This window comes from Rhincodon typus, chromosome 32 (assembly GCF_021869965.1).
Source record: "Rhincodon typus isolate 14 chromosome 32, sRhiTyp1.1, whole genome shotgun sequence".
In the NCBI taxonomy this organism is placed as follows: Eukaryota; Metazoa; Chordata; class Chondrichthyes; order Orectolobiformes; family Rhincodontidae; genus Rhincodon; species Rhincodon typus.
Window position 1 is genome coordinate 34136901 of NC_063363.1, and position 20535 is coordinate 34157435.

At 40.4% G+C, this 20535-nt stretch overlaps 1 protein-coding gene across 1 annotated transcript in view; it reads left to right on the forward strand.

The window, feature by feature from the left end:
• LOC109935925 (v-ets avian erythroblastosis virus E26 oncogene homolog 1) overlaps nucleotides 1-18438 on the forward strand; it is an 89395-nt gene extending 70957 nt beyond the window's left edge. The window contains exons 9-10 of the mRNA XM_048615598.1: nucleotides 12400-12518; nucleotides 14834-18438. Of these exons, the coding sequence (XP_048471555.1) occupies nucleotides 12400-12518; nucleotides 14834-15049 (335 nt within the window). The 3' untranslated portion in view covers nucleotides 15050-18438. The remainder of the gene's footprint in view (nucleotides 1-12399; nucleotides 12519-14833) is intronic.
• The last annotated feature ends 2097 nt before the right edge of the window (nucleotides 18439-20535 follow it).

The window sequence follows — 20535 nt, forward strand, 5'->3', positions numbered from 1 at the left end:
GTGTTCATCCAGCCCTGCACCTTGTTGTCCCACATTGAATTGAGTTTATTTTGGAACTGGTCGTAAAAGATGATTCTAGAGAAGACCCACGTACAGTGAAGATTTCAGTGAAAGTAGGTTAACTACAGCCTTGGCAAGTGGGAAACAGAGTAACACAGCAGAGATGGATTGTAACTTATTTTAATTTTAACAAGTGAATTTTAGAACTAATGAGCGGAAATGGAACAAAAACTCACATTGAACCATTCTGTGTCCAAAATGGTGGCCAATCTATTCTTTTACCCTCCCTCAACACTGGCATTTCATACCTTCACTCTGACCACCAGAATCTGATGCTCAATGCTCCCAGTCATGTGCCATATTGAATCGGATAACTCTGTCCTTCCTGTTGGATTGACAGTTGTTTACTCGGGGACCTGTAAGATTCCCAACTCCAGGAAAATTAATATCGGTGTTTTATTTGATGATCCTCCACAAGTAGCCCCATGGTGCTCCCACAGCTCCCCCTCCCAACCATTGGTCACCTAACATATTGTGGTGCTCACCTTCCTAAGCCAACTTAAACACAAATAGAGTCTTCATTGCCACACTTGACTGTTAAATAGCTTCTTTCCCCTTTCCAATATTTTATGCCTGTTGAACAAGAAATTTTGAAAATCATGTTCCTTTGATTTTTCCTTCTACTTGTTCCTCAAAGTGGCTTGGAGATTAATCTCCAGAAACTTTAGACTCCAACCAAGTTCTGAAGGCTGGGGAACCTTTCCTACCTGAGATAAAAGGTATGCTGGACATACTGAAACACAGAGGTGTAATAAGGTTGCTGTGAAGAGGTTATTTTTCCTGGCTGAGGAACTGTGAACATGAGGTCACAGTCTCTGATTAAAGGCTCAGCCATTTAGGACGGAGAGAAGAAGAAATTTCTTCACTCAAAGGGTTGCAAATGTTTGGAATTCTGTATTCCAGAGAGCTGTGAATTGCGCAGATATTGAATATATTCAAGACTAAGGTAATACAACTTATGGTCTTTAAAAAATGAAGGATAATGCAGAAATGTAGACATATGAGCCTACAAACAAGAAAGAAGAGTAGGCTACTTGTCCTTTTTGAGCTTGTTCTGCCATGCAGTAAGATTTTAGCTGACCTGATTTTAACCTCAACTCTACATTCCTACATAGACCCAATAACCTTTCATCCCCTTAGGATGAAAGAATCTAGCTTGGCCTTAAAATATCCACTGTATTTTGAGGAATGTCCAAATGTCGTATTCTTACACTTATTTCTTACATTTTTACAGCAGTGTACTGAAATGTTCACATTTTTCTCCTTATCTCCAACAGTAATGTAATAGAGAAATGAGAACACTGCTCAAGGAGCAGTGACTCAATGAGATATTGCCAATGTTAGGGGATGTTTATGTTGAATTAGTGGTATTGTTGTACCTGGTAGGGAGCTGAATTGAGACCGAGTAAAATATATTTTAAGAAGCATTTCAACAGCAAGTGGAGAGTGTCAAAACTTTCATTTTATCAGTATAGGTTAAATTCAGACCTGGGCCTGGAGATGAGACCTGGCGATTTGTTTTCTAATAAATGTTGTATTTTTAAGCTGGCACCAACTATCATTATCTGGCAGACAGGCCTGTGGAATCCCGACAGTGTGGAAGCAGGCCAGTTGCCCCATCGAATCCACACTGATCCACCAAATAGCAATCCACACCCTTACCTGTCCCTGCATATCCCATGGCTAATGCACTTAATGTACACATCCCTGAACACTATGGCCATGCTAAATTGTCCAATTTAACTAACCTGCACATCTTTGGACTGTGGGCGGAAACTGGAGCACCCGGAGAAAACCCATGCAGATACGGGGAGAATGTGCAAACTCCACACAGACAGTCGCCCGAAGGTGGAATTGAACCCAAGTCGCTGGTGGCTGTGAGGTAGCAGTGCCAAACACTGAGCCACCGTACTGCTCCTTGCAAGTTCATTCAAACTGAATTATAATTGGATACATATTCTTTAGTTTGGGCATTAGTTTTCAGTTTATTTCACTGTATCTATGAATGCATTCATGCATACCGGTGTGTATATACGTATACCTGTGTGTATTCATGTACAAGCATTAAAGAAATAGCAAACAGAGATGTTCACATTTAAACTCCCTTCAGTCTTACGAGCAATCCTTACCCTAACTACACATGGCACAAAGCTTTGCCACATTGAATCCTGGCTGGTGGAGAGGGTTTCCTTTCCCAGAAGGGTAACTGTACTAGAGTACATCTCAAGTATCGGAGTGCTACCGGGAGCTCAGCTTCCATGTTCAATCACGTTGTGAGGCTTAGAGACAGAGAGTTGACACTTGTGTAATATCTACAGGTCAGCAATATAAGGTTGATATTACCAAAAATTGGCAGCTCAGAAAAAAAATTTATTACCCAGAGAGTGGTGGGAGGGTGAAAGCCAATACCTCAGTGTGGTTGAGGCACATAGCATAGAAACATTTAAAGAGAAGCGAGGTAAAATATTGCTAGAGACGAGTAATGTATTATGGTGATAGAATTAGTTGAAGAAGGATGGGAGGAGACTCAAGCAAAGTATAAGTGTCATTGTGTAGTGGTTAAGGTGGATGCTCTGCTATCTACTCTATAATTCTATGTAACCTAATTTTAATTTGCTGAACTGCATTGGGGCTGTGACTAACATGAGGGATTTGTGCTTGCTGAAGTGTAAATAGGCCACCCACAAGAATTTCATGCAAAGGACTGTTTGGTCTTGCAGCGTGGTGCACGCCCACACAGTCACGTGTGTTAGCTGCCCACCAGATCTCAGATGTGGTGTTGCCCTCATTCTAGCGAGGTCTGTACAAGAGTTGAGAGTGCCCCTATGTGTATTGACAAATGTCTAACCACACCATCAGCACAGAATGCAGCATCTGCTGCTCAACTGCACTGCTCCACTCTGCACCATTTGAATGTGAAAGTATTTCACAACGATGCTATCGTACCATTTATAGTTTCTGCTTCAAATATATCATAGTCTCTGATTCTAGCTATGCATTGCACAGGTGGAGATCAGCATGATGCTTATTTGTTCTCCCAACTGATCAGCAAAACAGTGCTGTGAATGGCTAAATATATTAAAGTGCAGCTGCCTCAGTCTTATTAGATTTGTACTGGTGGGATATCTAAAACACAACTTGTGCAGTTTTTAATCTGGTAGGAAAGGTCTAAAGATGATGCTATCCTTTATAGAGGTAGGTACTATTTTCAAAAGGCAAGATATCCTTTTGTATATGGTCACCATACACCATCAGGAATGGTTAGCTGTCCTTTGAGAAGTAATGTGATTTTTAGAAAAGGTAAAGTTTCATTGAGTGTTGTTAAAAGCAGACATGAATGTACGCAGTGATCAAATGTAGGACCATACAGTACCAAGTGTGTTCTAGTATAGGGCTCAACAAGACATTGAGCATTTTGATGTAGAGCAGTACAGATCATTGAGTGGTCTAAAAAGGGACTGTAAGTACATAGAATCCCTACAGTGTGGAAATAGGCCCTTCGGCCCAACAAAGTCCACACCGATGCTTGGAGCATCCCACCCAGACCCATCTCCTTATAACCTACCTAATCCCTCAACACTACGGGCAATTTAACACAGCCAATCTGCCTAACCTGCACATCTTTGGACTGTGGGAGGAAACTGGAGCACCTGGAGGAAACCCATGCAGACACGTGGAGAATGTGCAAACTCCACACAGACAGTTGCCCTGGGGGATGGAATTGAACCCGGGTCCCTGGCACTGTGAGGCAGCAGTGCTAACCACTGAGCCACCATGCCACCCCTAGTACAGTAAGTACAGTGACTGTTCTTATATAGTGCTGTACTGAGCAAAATTTTCTTCACGTCTGCACAGTTTTGTGGATATTAGGCCATATTACACTGTAGCAAGGCATCAAATAGCATGTGCTTTTGGTTAGACAAGCCTTAAGTGCCTGGGTTATAAGAATTGCTCAGTGGCAAATTACTTGAACTGCCAGTTGATCATGATGCTATAAGGAAACTGGCATGTAAACAGTTGCACTATGATATTTAACAGCTTGAGTGTAAATTACAGTCAGTGAATTCAATATCAAATGAAGTACAGTAAATAATGAGGGAAAGAGAAATTAGATCTACCGAGCAAAGGAAATAAAGTTAATTTCATATCTGAGATTTTAATAATAATTTCCAGCAACAACTAAAACTTGAAAGAATGACTCTCTTCACACGTAAAAATAATTTTCAGTGCCAGAGAGGTTAACTGGCAGAAATTGAAGCTTATATTATTATAATTAAAAGGGGACTTTGAGTGAATTTTCTGTAGTGGATTTGAATTCTATTGATTGCGCAAGCATAATTGATGTGTCTATTTCAATGCGAAGTATAATTTTTAGAAAGTTAATGCTGGAGTGGTATAACTCAGGCAGAAATTATGAATTTCCTGTTAAATCATGCTTCTGCTATCATTAGCATTGCTGTCATTCGTCAATTAGTAAGACAGGGTGTCACCAGCCCCTTCCTTATTTCCACATATCTGTTCTAGGTTGTAACATTTTACCTGCTGGTATACCAATCTGCTGCAAAGCACAGAAAATAAATTTAACTTCAACCCTCTATCCTGCAGTGATTGACTGGTGAGCCATGACTTAAAAGATTTGTCTACTCACTCCCTGATTAAAGTTGTTTTCTGTTCAGCTCAGAAGTAGGAAGAGAAAAAAAAAGTATCTTTCCATGGTCCTGAGTCTGAATGTGAAGAATTCTGTTGCTATCTATACATGAACCGTGAAAGTGTTTGGGGAAGTGTTTCTCCATGTACAAACATGGAGCAGCATTTAACTTATAAGGAGACACCTCCATATGAGGGTCTGCTGTGTGTTAACTCCTTAAACATTCCGAATTGTTGAAACATGACATGATTCTCTCACTTCTGGGCTGTGAGAAACTCCTGTGGAGTTTTCAGGTCTCTAATTTAAATATGCTAAAAGGCAAGTCATTCAGAATTTATTCTGGTATTCTGGGATTCTAAACTAAGTGAAACTTGCGGTCAGCAAGGTGCAAACATAGCAGGGATTCTGTGAAATTAAAAGCTTTAATGATTGATGCAGCTATTGCTGCTTCCCTGCTTGTGCTCCCAGGATTTGTTCTGAAGCTTTCACTGCTTTGCGAACAATTTCCAACATTTTGGAAGCATTCCACCTTTTTTGGGTTCCCTACTATGCCTCTCTGATTGTGGGCCTTCAGTACAGCGTGGGAACAACTTACGAAGCTACACCATGGACTTCTGTTGAGGAACAAGCAACATCAGTTGCCTTCTCCGTGACTACATGCTGCTGCACAGAACAGAATGGACCTGTTATCTTCACTCTGGGGATGGAGCCAGAGCTATAGCTTAAAGGAGGCAATATCCTCAGTGCAGATTGGCCCAGGGTTACCTTACCCATTGTATCTTTCCTGAAGGAAGGGCCTTACCTCTGATCAATTAAAAGTCTTATGAATGACATCTTTTATTTTCCTGCTCCCATGTAAAGTTGAAGCGCTTCCTGAACAGGCAAACAGGTGCTTAGTTTAATCAAACAACATCTCAACCAAAGAACGATGCACTTTTTGGATCCTTCTTTGAACTTTCTATATATTTGGACTTTTATATTTTAGGCATAAGAATAGTCTAAGTCTTAGCTTCGTGCCATTTTGATGACAATTTTTCTTCAAATGAATTTTGCTCTTTGTTGATGCTGTGGTATTGTGGGTTTTCCCTGAAATTCTGAGAAGTGTTTTGCTACCATTAATGACAGACCTTCATACTAGTTGTGGTTGACAAAATAATTTACTGATAAAGTACAAAGTACAATGCAAATAATAAAAGAAACAGTAAATAATATCATAATACAGGAAACTTTTTTTATTAGCCAGCATTTATGGGACCAGGAGTGTACCAGTTAAGCAAATATTCCAGAGGTCCACATAATCAATGTGAAAACACACACACAGTAATAGAAATGTAATACAGGGGTATTAACATAACTGTTATACTTTATTTAAGAGTTTTATGCTGTAAATAATAATGCAACTTTGCCTTAAATAAAATTTCCCACTAGCACCCTCAGCTGACTACTCGGACATCACACAGATTGGGATAATACAATAAAATTCACGGTGTTTGAGGTGCATAATTTTTACCAGTTTATCAGGGGTGCTGGTTCATAAGGTGTCGGTTAAAACAAAGTTTGCTGTATGATCTCCCTTATCTGTGGGACTGTGTTAGCCTCTCGGAGCAATGTCGTTATTGAAATGCTTAGCAATCTGTATTCTAAACTAGTATTGTCCAACAGAATTTCAATACTTCTCCAAACTTGTGGGGATCGGATTAGACCCAATATTAAATATTGTCAGTTGTCACTGACAACTTTTACGGCATCAACAATTAAGACAGATCCACTTACAGCTTCAAAAGACTTTTATAAGTGAGTTGTTTTGCAAAGCAAGTCTGCTGTAGACACTCCCAAAGGGTGGTGTCAATCCATTAACTCATACTTCCAGTTTCTGAAATTGCATTCCAATTTATTTCAAAAGAATCCAATTTCTTCAAATAGGAAATATTTCTATTTTCTTGAAATTGATGCCTTAGGAGAATTGGGCAAAGGAATCAGCAAATATCAATGCATTGCTTTCTGCACCTTAACCTGCCTTATTTCCACTGTTACCTGTCATCTCTGAATGGAGCATCCAGATTGATCTATGAACTATATTTCATTGCCACCTCTCCGTAATTTCACCTTTTGCACCAATTGCATGATACTTCTTTCTGTTTCTTATGTGAACAGATCTACGAAAATGAAAGTTAAACCCATTGGGATGCAGCTCCACCACCCCAGCATGCCAAAATAGCATATTTCAACCCTTATGTGCAATCATACAGCATTGAATGTGCCTTATACAAAACACCTGTTTTGAGAAAGTTGCCAACCGTCAGCTAAACGGAACTAAATACTTCAGTTGTCATCACCCGTGTCTTTGGATTTGTCAAGAACACTGGAAAATCATTTAAGGCCTGCTTTCACAGACAGCCAACATATTAAAATGTATTGTCATCCAGAGGCACCCAGGAAGAACCAAAGTAAAGAACATAACAAACAATGGATTGTTTTTCTTGTTTCATTGCACAACCAACATTTCCACTTCCAAAGACTGGCTTTTCATGATAGAAAGAGAGGTGTGTGTTGGGAAATTTCCCTTCTCTGCACAGCTATCTTCTTAAGGGGGCCCCTCATCCACCATAGTTTCCTTCTGGGGAGGTGAGAGTAGGATGGAATCAGTGCTGCCTCAGGAAGTAGGCTCTAGTTAGCAAGAGAGGTAACAGATAACGTGGCCAGCAGGCTAAAAGACTCGCTTTCAATTACTCCCACACCAACAGAGATGTAATTATGAATGTTAGGTCCTCAGGTCTTCACCTCTCACTCCCTTCTCTCATATCTACCATTTCCCTTCCATGCCCTCTATCACCCATGATGCTTACACCCACATGCCCCCCCCCCCCCCCCCCACACCACGCATCCTTCATCTCCACTCTCTGAGTATCCCTCCTATGTAGAATGAATGAACTAATGATGAGTCTTTGAATTGCTCATGAGACTAGCACCAGAAGAAAAAAAGGCTTTCAATATCCAATGTTCTGCTTACACCTTGTAAGAGCTATCAACCAAAATTATTCATACTATTAAGCTTTTATTCTCTCGGCACCTCTTAAATCTAATGTGAATAACACCCAGGCACTGAAAAAGATCTTCAAAACCAATTATTACATTGTATTGAGGATAGCAATGAAACAAAGCTTGCAGTTCCGTCTGCAGCAATGTCAACATAAGCTGCTGAGAGCTAAGTGCATGAAACCTTCTTGGAGCTCAGCCAGGCATTCATAATGTGCCCAGCTGAAAATTGTATCAACAGAAACGGTAGGAACAGATGACTAGACAGCCATTTCTTCAGATGGTATCGTTAAGAATGTTGTAGTAAAACATAATTGGGCTGTGAGCTGTCCAGCAAATTGCACATTTTGTTTGACTGGGTTGTTGCAATCAGTTGTTTGATAAAATTCGTACCACATCGGCTAGTGAGAGAAAGAAAAGTCACCCCTCCTTAATCCTTGTTGTAACTGGTGGCCTTTGTTGGTCAATTTGCATGTCCCTTATATCTCTTGTGTCTGTGTATGGAGATTTCCGTGAGACTGTGTCTGAGGGTATACATGTGCCAGTATGTGTTTATTTATGTTTGCTCACTGGGTCAGAATTGTCTCAAAAAGATGCCCCTTAAATGCCTGCAACAGTATCCAAAATTTGAAAGCTGCTGATTGCCTCTTGTTGAAGCTGAGACCTTTCATCAATGAAAGAGCCAAGTTGGAGAGGTGTTAGAAAGAGTGACACCCTGCCCTGATTGTAGATCCAATTAGCAAGTTAATACAGTATTAGTACATAAAAAGTAAGGCATCGCAGCTCACCTATCCTATGTTGGAATTCATTTTCCACATAAGCAGTCTTGTCATGCCACATGCCTACCTTGACCCATATCTTTTTAATCCCCTTTCCCTTCGATCACCTTTTTAATCTATACTTAAATGTGTCACAATCTCTGTTCAATCACTAATTCTGGTAGTGCACTGTACAATTGTAAATGAGATTATGCCCATTCTCTGTTTGAAATGTCTCACATGTAACTGCACGTTTTGTACCTTATTTCCTGCATCTCCTCAATCACTGGAAACAGTTTAGATCAATCCATCTGGTACCACTCCTCCATACATTACAACAGTCCTCTGTACCAATGCGCAATCCCTTCTGATCTCATGAAAATAACTCCAATAGCTGGTGGTTCAGTAAAAGATGGCATCATAAGGAAGTGGCATTCTTCAGAGCAGAGTGTGAGTGGGGTTGGGGATTTGGTGGCAGGGGCTGAGGAGTACGTTGCTGGATATTGCAACCTGTGATTTAAGGCTCTCAATGATGGCTTCTTGGCTGAGAATTTGGCGGCACTTGCCTCGAGCTACCCTCGCTGTTTGCTCACATTCTTAAAGAGTTGGATCATCACTGCCATAAAAGGGTTTCTTAATGAAATCAGCAGAAAAATAGAGAGACCTAAAGAGTCCAGTACTGTCACCTCATCTTAGATGGAAAAACTGACAGAGTGTCTGTGTACGATTATCTGTACTACATTTCACAGTCCCATCAATGCTTTGCCTTGTTCCCAGTTGGGAACAGAGACCCACTAATGCTCAGTTTTCACATTCTAATGAACTGATGCCATCATACATCTGTGAGCTTTACTTAAATATTTCTGCATGAACTTTTTATTTTGAGCAAAGGAAGATTTTGCACAGCAGACACTGCACTCATTGTGGGAAATGTTTTGCGTGTGATCCCTGCTATAAGCTCTATTTTTAGGTTGCGTGCAAGAAAGAGCAGGGTTAATGCAGTGTGAAGCCTGCACACCTCCTGAGGCTTTCTTGTAGTTAGGTAAGTAGTGGAGATGAGTGAGTGAATGAGTTTGAATTCTTTGCTGATGTATCAACCTTGCCTCAGTAGCAACACTATTAGCACTAAGTAAGAGGTTATGGGTTCATCTTCTCCTCTGTAGACACAAGTATGTAATCCTAATAATATTCCATTGCAGTACTGAGGAAGTGCTTCACTGTCAGAAAAATCATCTTTTGAATGAGATGAACTGAAATTTCATTTGTCTTCTAAGGTAGAAGATCTAATGACACTATTTCGAAGAAGGGCTAGGGAATTATCTCTGATGTCTTGGCTAATATTTATCCTTCCTTATCTCATTGATGTTTGGGGAAACTTTCATTGTGTAACCGGTCGACGTATTGTTACCTTAAAGCATGAATACACTTCTGAAAACATTTTTTGCATTATACTATTTTGGCAAGTTTACGGAGTCCTGAGATCATAAAAAGGTGCTATATAAATGGAAACCTTATTTAATAGTGCCATGCCAGATCCACAGTTAAAGGTTATTAGATCTGATCTGTGATTGGGCTGCCTGTTTGTCAGTTAATAAGCACGATGGGGAATATGTGTCATCGGTGGGGTGGGTAGACCTCTGTCATTAAGTTACAGATCCTGACTTTTGTTTTGACAAGACTACAAAGTCACTGTTTTCTAATCATTTCAAACTGCATCCAACTCCTGGAGAAAAAAAAACTAACCCTTATAAAGCTGCCCAGAAATTACTGAAAGGAACCTAGCTTGTGCTTTGATGGTTCAGATTTTATGAACTTCCCCCTTTTCTCAAGCGCAATAAACTTGATACAAAAACAGAAATTGCTGGAGAAACTCAGCAGGTCTGGTAGCATCTGTGGGGAGGAAACAGAGTTAACATTTCGAGGCCAGTTACTCTTCTTCAGAACTGTTGCCAGACCTGCTGAGTTTCTCCAGCAATTTGTGTTTTTGTTTCAGAGCTCCAGCATCTGCAGTTTGTTGTTTTAATTTAGCACAGCTTGATGTTGGAAATGTTTGTGATGGATAGATGAGCAATGGTATTGCATTAGCAGGTTACAGATTGTTGGTGGTGCCCCTAAAGTTGATCAACTGAATGGGAAATCCCCCTTCTGTCGTCATTGTTCCTCTTGAACATTTCAGGCTGCCTGGTGCTTAGGTTTAAAGGTTGTTTGTTGAGTGACGTGTGATTATAATTATCACCTATTGTGTTGTAGTTACAGCTATTTTCAGCTCAGACGATTTTACTCACCTCTACACGGTATCACGACTCATCAGGCAAGTCCCACGATTCCCAGAATCATCACAAATATGCAGAGATTTAGTCAAACTGTCCAAAATCCCTAATTTACCAAACCGACAAACTCAGATGAAAAGAAAACACTCACCACATTTCTCTACTTAATAAGAAAATAGCAATTCGAAAATATGAATTGCTGACTTATAACTCTATAACTTACATGCTGTCCCTTCTTAACATCCTCCACTTCTTAACCACCTTCCACACACCTCAACCACACTCTGCCTCTCAGGCCCAACACATTATGGAATTCCAGAAGCTTAAAATAGATTTTGCCAGATCTATTGCAAGTATTCATACATTTTAACTTGTATTTATATGATGTCGAAACATGTTTAATTCTTGCAATGATGCATTAGTTGGTGTGTGTACTGTCTGTGAATCCCATCCTGTGGTGAGATTACCTACTTTGACCCTTCCCCCTTTTGTCTGCCCCTTGCCCTCTTTCCTGGTATTTTCTTCTTTCCCACCTTTTCTGACTTCTTTCAAGTTAGTCTACTGTATTCACTGCTTACAATACAGTCTAATCTACAAATATGAGACCAAATGCAGATTGACAACTTTATGGTCTGACTGCAAGAACAACCCAAACCTTCCTGCTGCTTGCCACTTCAATAAACCATCCTTCTCTCATGCCAACATTTCTGTCCTAAGCTTGCTGCAATGTTCCAGTGAAAGTCACAGGAGCTGGAGAAACGACACTACATTTTCTGTTTAGTCGCTTCACAATTTTCTGAGCTCAACATTGAGTTCAATAACTTCAAACTGTGAATTCTGTCCATTATTTTGGTTCATTCTCTTCCTCACCTTCTCAGAGTCTTGTTTGCATGGGTTTGCCGTTAGCAGAGCTGACCCATTATCTGCCACTCACACCAACCATTAACACATACTCTTGCTCTGTATATCTTCTCTTCCTCTATATTCCTTCTCTACTACCATTGGCTTGCTTAACTCACTTAACCTTTACCTCTGGGCAGCCTTGCTATCTATTCTGGTTGTCCCTTCCATCGCCCGCAGCATAAACCCCCTTAATTTTCTAGCTGTCTCTGAAAAGGAGTCATATTGAACTCAGAAAGTTATTTCTGTTTATCCCCCCACAGATGCTGCCAGGCTTGGAGTTTCACGAGCACTTTCTGTTTTTATAATTCTCATTTGTCCTTTTTCAAATGCCTTCTTTTTATCTCTCCTTCCCCTCCTACATTTCTTATTCCTCCTGATTTTTCTCCTCCCCTTCATCATTTTTTCCTCTACACTTCTATTGCAACATTCCTCCATTTGCTCATCGCCTGGCTCTCGCCAAACAATGGTGATACATGAATATCCTCCTTCATGTTGGATTGCAGAAAGTGAATGGTATCTGAGCAATCTAATTGATCCTAACAACAAACTAGTGGGATTATTAAGATGCTGGAGTGTTACATCCAGTTTGTTTGCAAGGATTTGTAGACAGATTTACTCCTGTCAGCAGCACAAAATTCAAGGCAGAGCTTAAAGTTTGTGATCTCTTTGGGACCTATGTACTAATGTTCTTCTCTCTCTCTCTCTCTCTTTCTCGCCATGACAGGGAGTGGGCCCATCCAGTTGTGGCAGTTTCTGCTGGAGCTCTTGACTGACAAATCTTGCCAGTCGTTTATCAGTTGGACAGGTGACGGCTGGGAGTTCAAGCTCGCAGATCCTGATGAGGTAAGGGCATGCTCACTTTGTCATGAACCTTGTCCAATTGCCACCATTGTTACAGTTCCATGAGTTTCACAACATGTTCAAATGTCTACACAAAGCATGGGCTCATACCATAGAGCTCAAGGACAGAGGAGTGGCTGCCAGTCATTCTGAACTCATTAAGAGTTAACCTTTCTCTCTAGTCTCTGCATTAACCCTCTCCTGCTCTTGAGCAGTTTTGTACTTAATACTTGAAATAAACATATGTTCTGTTAACTTTTCAGCCCAAGATTTTAAACTTTTCCTTTTTGTCAGTTCTGGTTAGGATTATATTTAAATTTAAAATTGGCTCGGTGTGTTTCATCGATATAAAACCATGGTTGAGTCAGTTAACCTTGTTGCTGCATTCTACAACCATAATGCTTGTAGCGCTGCTGTTGCAGTCACTAAATGTCCCCAGTTTGTGGACCTGCAGTGGTTGTATAAATGCCCAAGCAAATTGAGATGTGATCACTCGAATTTCTTGATTGGAATTGTTTCTGCACCTTATATTTGGAATTTCACTTCCACAGGAGACCTTCTGTTCTCCATCGACTGTAAAGACCTCTAGGACTTGATATCAGTCTAAGTGTTGAATTGGCAATTTAAAAATCCAAGTTTTTTCTGGATAAAAGAGACAAGAGCATATGAACAGAAAGAATAGGAGCAGGAGTAGGCCCCTCGAGCCTGCTCCGCCATTCAATAAGATCATGGCTGATCTTTTGTACACCCAGCTCCATTTACCCACCCACTCACCATAACCCTTATTTCCCTTACTGTTCAAAAATCTATCTATCTTTGTCTTCAAAACATTCAACAAGGTAGCCTCAACCGCACCCTTTCTGAACCCTTTCAAGTTTCACAATATCCTTCCTATAGCAGAGAAACCAGAATTGAACACAGTATACCAAAAGTGGCCTTACCAATATCCTGTACATGACCTCCCAACTCCTATACTCAATACACTGACCAATAAAGACAAGCATATCAAACATCTTCTTCACTACCCTGTCTGCCTGTGACTCTACTTTCAAGGAACTACGAACTTGCACTCCAAGGTCTCTTTGTTCAGCAACATTCCCCAGGACCTTACCATTAAGTGTATAGTCCTGCCCTGATTTGCCTTTCCAAAATGCAGCACCTCACATTTATCTCAACTCCACCTGCCACTCCTAGACCCACCAGCCCATCTGATCAAGGTCCCAATGTATTCTGAGGTAAGCTTCTTGGTTTCCTACTATGCCTCTAATTTTGGTGTCATCTACAAACTTACTAACCATACCTCCTGTGTTCACATCCAAATCATTTACATAAATGACAAGCAGCAGTGGACCCAGCACCGATCCTTGTCGCACACCAGTCTGAAAAGCAACTATCCACCACCATCCTCTGTCTCCTACCTTTGAGCCACTTCTGTATCTAAATGGCTAGTTCTCTCTGTATTCCATGTGATATAACTTTGTTAGCCAGTCTACCATACAGAACCTTGTCGAACGCCCTAATGAAGTCTTTTAAATATTATAATTGCACCTACCTCTACCACACCCTCTGGCAGCTCGTTCCGTACACACACCACCCACTGTGTGAAAATGTTGCCCGTAAGGTCCCTTTTAAATCTTTCCCCTCTCACCTTAAACGTGTGACCACTAGTTTTGGACTCCCCTTTCCTGGAGAAAAGACCTTTGCTATTCACCTTATCTATGTCTGTCATGATTTTATAAACCTCTATAAGGTCACCCCTTAACTTCCTGTGCTCCACGAAAAACATCCCAGCTTATCCAGCCTCCCCTCATAATTCAAACCTTCTGGATGTTGGCACACTGGAAAAGATGCAAAAAAACATTATTCCAATGCTGCCACCAGAACGGAGAAGTTATAACTGGCAGAAAACATCTGAATAGATTGAGGCTGCTCATGTAGTGACCTGATAGAAGTCTTTAACATTAATCTTAAGATGTCTTTAACATTATAAAAAGGTTGGATGTTTTCACTTGCTGGAAAAATGAAAACTACAGGACATAAGTAAAAGCTAAGCACATAAATGAACTCAAGAGGTTTTCTTTTACCTAGAAGTTGGAGTATAAGTCACTGCCATATTGAAAAGTTTAAACAAATGACATTGGTGCATTTACAGTGAAGGAAGCTAAGTACATAAGGGAGACAAGAACAGAAGTGTGTATTGATTGGTGGTGATGAAGTAGAGTGGGAGGAGGCCCATCTAGAGTATAAACACCACTGGAGACGAGTTGGGCTAAATGGCCTCTTTCTGTGCAGTTCTCAAACACTGCATTCTTTTTCAGGTGGCCAGACGATGGGGAAAGCGGAAAAACAAACCAAAGATGAACTACGAGAAGCTGAGCCGAGGCCTGCGTTATTATTATGACAAGAACATCATTCACAAAACAGCAGGCAAGCGTTATGTGTACCGGTTTGTTTGTGACCTTCAGAGCCTGCTGGGCTACACACCAGAGGAACTACATGCCATGCTTGATGTTAAACCTGATGCCGATGAGTAAGGAGTACCTGCTTGTGGGACTGGATTCCAAGCTGTGCTCACTTGTGGGACTTGTGTATGGTTTGTTTGCTTAAGCTTCGTAGAGAAAGCCAAAAAAAAATCATTGCATTGAAGGTGGACATTTCAAAACGATGCACAGCTCTACAAAGGCAAACCAAACCGGTTTCTTCTTTAAAAAAATCATCTTTATTTGTGTTTTTTGGTTTTGTAACCTCTCATTTTTCCTGCCTTACTAGTGCAGCAGACAGACTGTGTAAGGATTGTGATGACATTGTGCATTGTAGGACACAGGAACACTGCCCGAAAGGAAAACATTGCCACCAATGGGCAGCTGCATGACTGTCTCAGGCATCTTGCCTGTTGACAGCTTTGGCACATTGGTGAACTGAAGTTAATGGATAAGGTAGTCAGTATGTTATGTATTTGCCAGTTTTTTTTTTGTTTTAAGCTTATATCTAAGATGGTCTCAGTATTTGCAGCCTTGTGTAGGAACCTTACCAGCTCTGATTTGATCAAGTTTTGAAGGTGGGTAGACAACATCAAACATGACTCTAGTAAGAACCTGAAAGGGGGCTTTAATAGGTTGAAAAACATACCAACAAAATTACATTACACCAAGCCTGCTGGAAATTGTACCTTGTTCTTTGTCCAGTGTGACAATTAGTGTGGTCTGTTTCATTTTTTTTTAAATATAAAATAGTGAACTACAAAGAAACAAAAGATGAGATGCTTTGAAGCACTATTGTAGTTACCCATACTGTCTAACACAACTGTACAAATATATATATAGAGAGAGAGAATGTGTATTGCAATATGTTCTGTGGAACAAGACCACTTCTGGGAATGTGTTTTAGAAAGCTATATGAATAAGTAGATTGAATGCTGTCCCTAGTGGTATTCCAAAGAGGTCCAATGGGATGGATATGATTCTTGATTAGATCTCCAGTTTGATCAAACATCATAAGATGAAGGGTAGAAGTATACATAGGTCCAACTGAGGCCTCACAACTCTGTAACCTTGCAGATGAACTGAATTAAGACTGTCTTTGTCCATTCTGCAGGTAAGAAGAGTTTAAAGGAGAGGAGTATCAGTGAATTAATGGCCATTTCAAACTTTCAAATATCCTGTGATGAATGATTGGAAAGTTGCTTGAAGTTAAGGAGAATTCCATTGTTAAGGCTAAGCAAGAGAAGGCCAGGTTTACTGGTGCCTTTGTGTGACTACTGAACTAGAAAGGCTTTAAGTATGTCACTGGATATAAATTGGAGATGATTATTCTTTCCCATCTTCAATGAGCCAAAGACTGTTGTATAATTTTATTCTAAAACATTTGAGCAGGGTGCCTATATATTGTCTGGAATGCACTGTGTAACTTCACTTTGTGTTTCTGCTCTCTTTCCCTAGTCAAGTTGCTAGAGGGATGTTTCTGTCAACTATCATTGTAAACTATCCATGAAATATCACTGAGGCACTGTCTCAGACCCATGTAGCTCAGTCTGACTGTACCAAGCGCATGTCAGTGTAGAACTGAGGTGCTGCACTGGGAGATATCAGCTAGTTCATTTATGGTTAAGTGCAGCACTATATTTCTGACGAGCACATGTGTCTTTATTGAAAATGATGAAACTGGAGTAATTGAGCAAAGGAATTTTGGCAGAATGGCAAGACCATGTGGGAATTTCATAATCAAATGCTGAAGAGTTATATGTGGCTGTGGTTTGTTACCAAGTGTCACCATTCCAGAACAATACATTAAGTAAGAGTCACTGTCAGAAATGTTGGGAAATGCAGTGCTGGGATGTAAATAAAAGAAAGACTTGCATTTACACAGCCCCTTTCATGACCTCAGCATATCCAAAATCAATTTAGTGCCAGTGGAGTACTTTGAAGGGTAGCCACTGTTTTAATGTAGGAAGCACCGGTAGCCAATTTGCACAGAGCAATGGTCACACGAATAGCAATGTGACAAGGATCTCATAATCTGCTTTATCAGCATTGGCTGAATGCTAAATATTGACTAGGACATTAATCTGCATCTATGATTTCTCCCACACAGAGAACTCTAACTTTCAATGTTTCCTGGAAAGGCAATTACTGAGTGAAAGGCTAGTTAATTTTCAGAGGAAGGGAAAGCTGCAGAGCCAGCTATTCCATTTGGGAAAGCTGTCTTTACTTGCTGTATGGAAGCTGAGATGGACAGGTTTCCTAATGAGTGCTTACTTTTGCTTTCCTTGACAGCAAGAGCAAGAGTGGTAACAGTACTGACTCCCAGCTTAGTCAGCACTACAGAGATCGATTACAAATAATGCCCAGAGGCACATGGTGTAGCAAGTCTTCTGAGGACAAAAGGTGAAGGAGGGCAGGCTACAACTAGCCTCACAGATGTATGATGAGTGTGACTGCACTAGAGAAAAAGTAGTTCGCAACTTGTCCACTTTCTATCGCCATTTCAGGGGTGATGTCAGAATTACTGCTTGATATCCCTTGGGAATTAAGTAACAGTGAAGAATAGCTTGAACCTCACTCTGTGGGGCCTAGATTGACTGCCTCATGTGCAGTTCATCATTCAGTTGGTTAAGGAATAATCTGTTTCTAAACATACCTGTATATCTCACTGGTGGTGTAAGCAGAGAAGGGAAATGTAGTTATATGTTGCAAGTATGTGGAGAGTGTGTTACAGGAAACCTTGAAATGTCCACATGTATTGTGTATTGTTTATGCGAATCCAGAAGAACAGATCACTGCTTCAGCGTTGCCGAGACCAGATATTGACCCACCATATGTTCCATTGGCTCTGTGATGTTTAGATTAAATCCAAAATAATTGCCTCAACAGAATAGTTTCTTACTGTAGGTTTAAAGTCTAAAATAGTGGATATAAAAAAAAGATATTTTATGTATTTTGTTCAAGACTTATTTTTTAGCTTTTTTAAGAATAATTTATATTTTTTAAAAGGACAAAAAAGCAAAATGAAAGCTGGTGCTTTGTAAACTGAGGTAGCTTAGAGATGTAGCGATCTCATTGGAGCAGAGTGAAGATTCCTGTAAGTTTAGTTGCTGATGCTGGCACATCATGTTGCTGGAGATATTTTATATAACTGTACTCTTTCTGTGCTGTTACACATTGTGGAAATGCTTCATAAAAAGAAATGAGCTGTGAAATTTGGATTATTTTGACTCCAAAGTAATACCCGTGCCAATGTTGTTCAACGATTTTGACATCAAAGTTGTTAGAATCTACCTCCTGTACTCCAATTCAAACTCTGCCCTCTGCGGACTGAATGTGAGACTCTTATTGCCTCCATATCCATTTGAGATGGAACTGAAGACTCTGTTTTTATGAAGATTATCTAGAATTATTTCAATAAAAGAAATTCTTATTCTTTTGAATTTGGTGTGGTCTATTTGCTTCCCTTTTATCCTATGTTTCTCCATGCCTCATGGTCCACGTTCAGCTGGAGTGAACAAGCACTTTATGGTTAGGAACAAGAACGCATGAGATGGTTTCCCATGGCCTTCCTCACAACTCTGTAACCTTGCAGACAACTGCCTAATCCGCAGGCAAGAAGAGGTCAAAGAGTTCTTAATAAAATCAGAAATCTCTTTCCCAAAGAATTCCCTGCCATAAGCAACCATTGCCCCTCAAGTTTCCAGTTTTTCTGCTAAGACTGCTGATAGTTTGTTCAATTATTGTCTATGACTCATAACCCTGAGTATGGGACATTCAGCTGGCACTGGGCTAACCTGCTAAATAGCAGGGACAGTCACTGAGTGATGTCTCAAATGACTCTGCCGCTGTTGAATATATTGTCGCAATTTTCTCAACCGATAGGTAATGGTGCCATGGATATCAGCCATTTCAGAGTGATTTCATGGAAGGATCTATCAAGCTGAACATGAAGACAAGTAATCAACAGCTATTATGATGTACGGCTTGAGTTTGGAAACAAGCCAATGCTGTTGTCTTGTTCAGCAATAAGCCACCCTTGAGAAGGTAGTTCCAAAGTCTGGCATATGTTGGCATATGCAGGGGTATACCCTCCCTGATTTTCAACATTTTCAATTTCGCTGCAATTAGTTTGCATAATTGAACATTAAGTCAGAAAGAAAAAAAAAGCAAGCTAAAAACCATATAATAGTTCTTGAAAATGAGCTTCTTGCCCTTTATTTTGCAAGGTGCAGAGGATTAATAAAAGTTGCCATACTTCTAACAGGCCACAGGGCTGCTTTCTCAAATAAGAGAGATGACTGGTAGCTTTTTAAATCTGAGGACAGGTGAGATGTTGAAAAAGAGTGCACTTCCTGGTAGCTTCAGCTGGTGTAGGAATTGAACTATGCTGTTAGTGTCACTCTCCATCATAAACTAGCCATCTAGCCAACTGAGCTAACCAACTCCCCCCAAGCCCATTTGCAAGTTTTAATTAGTTTTTCCTTCTCAGGTAGCATTCTCTTGGTAACATTGCATCACCCTGAATGCTTACTATTTGTGCATCCCAGCTTCTCCATGAATTCTGTGCTTTCCTGAGTGAGAGGTCTTTTCCCTACTTCCAAGGTTATTATGACCTTCTTTAATCTGACTATAGACTTTTTTGCTTAAGTAGCTCTAATTCTTGGTGGTTCGCCTTGGACTGTGAACAGCTCTGGCAAAGCTGCATTTGTTAAAAATCTCAAGTGATGTCCAGCCAGTTGTGGGGCTTGTTTTTAAACTCATTGAAGCTCTTTTGTTGCAACTCCCACAGTCATCTTGGATTGTAAACCCATCAAATTCCGGTTAAGATTCAAATGTCCGAGTGCTTTCTGGGGCTATTTCCTCATGGCCGTACCATGGTGGAAGCTAATTGTTTCACCAAACTGTTAGACAGGAGCAGCTACCATGAAGTATCAACTGAACATGATGTCCATCCCAGTAAGGGGAGGCCATGGCCAAGTGGTATTGTTGCTGGACTGTTAATTTAGAGACCCAGGTAACGTCTTGGGGACTTGGGTTTGCTTGCCATGGTGGATTTTGAATTCAATTTTTAAAAAATAAATCTGGAATTAAGAATCTAATGATGACCATGAATTAATTGTTGGCAAAACCCATTTGGCTCATTAATGTCCTTTAGGGGTGGAAACTGCCATCCTTACCTGGTCTGGCCTATATTGTGATTCCAGATCCACAGCAATGTGGCTGACTCTGAACTGCCCTCTGGGTAATAAATGCAGGCCCAGCCAGCGATGCCCTTATTCTGTTAAAGAATTTTTTTAAAAAGTCAGAGACTTTTTTAAGTATGCAAGACGATCTCAGAACATGTTTTGTAAATTTTGATTTGGAGTACAGATACCTAGATCAGAGTTTACTTTGCATGTGTTTCACAGTTAAATACAAAATGAAACATCTCAATCAAATATAGTAGGAACTGCAGATGCTGGAGAATCTGAGATAACAGGGTGTAGAGCTGGATGAACACAGCAGGCCAAGCAGAATCAGAGGAGCAGGAAGGCTGA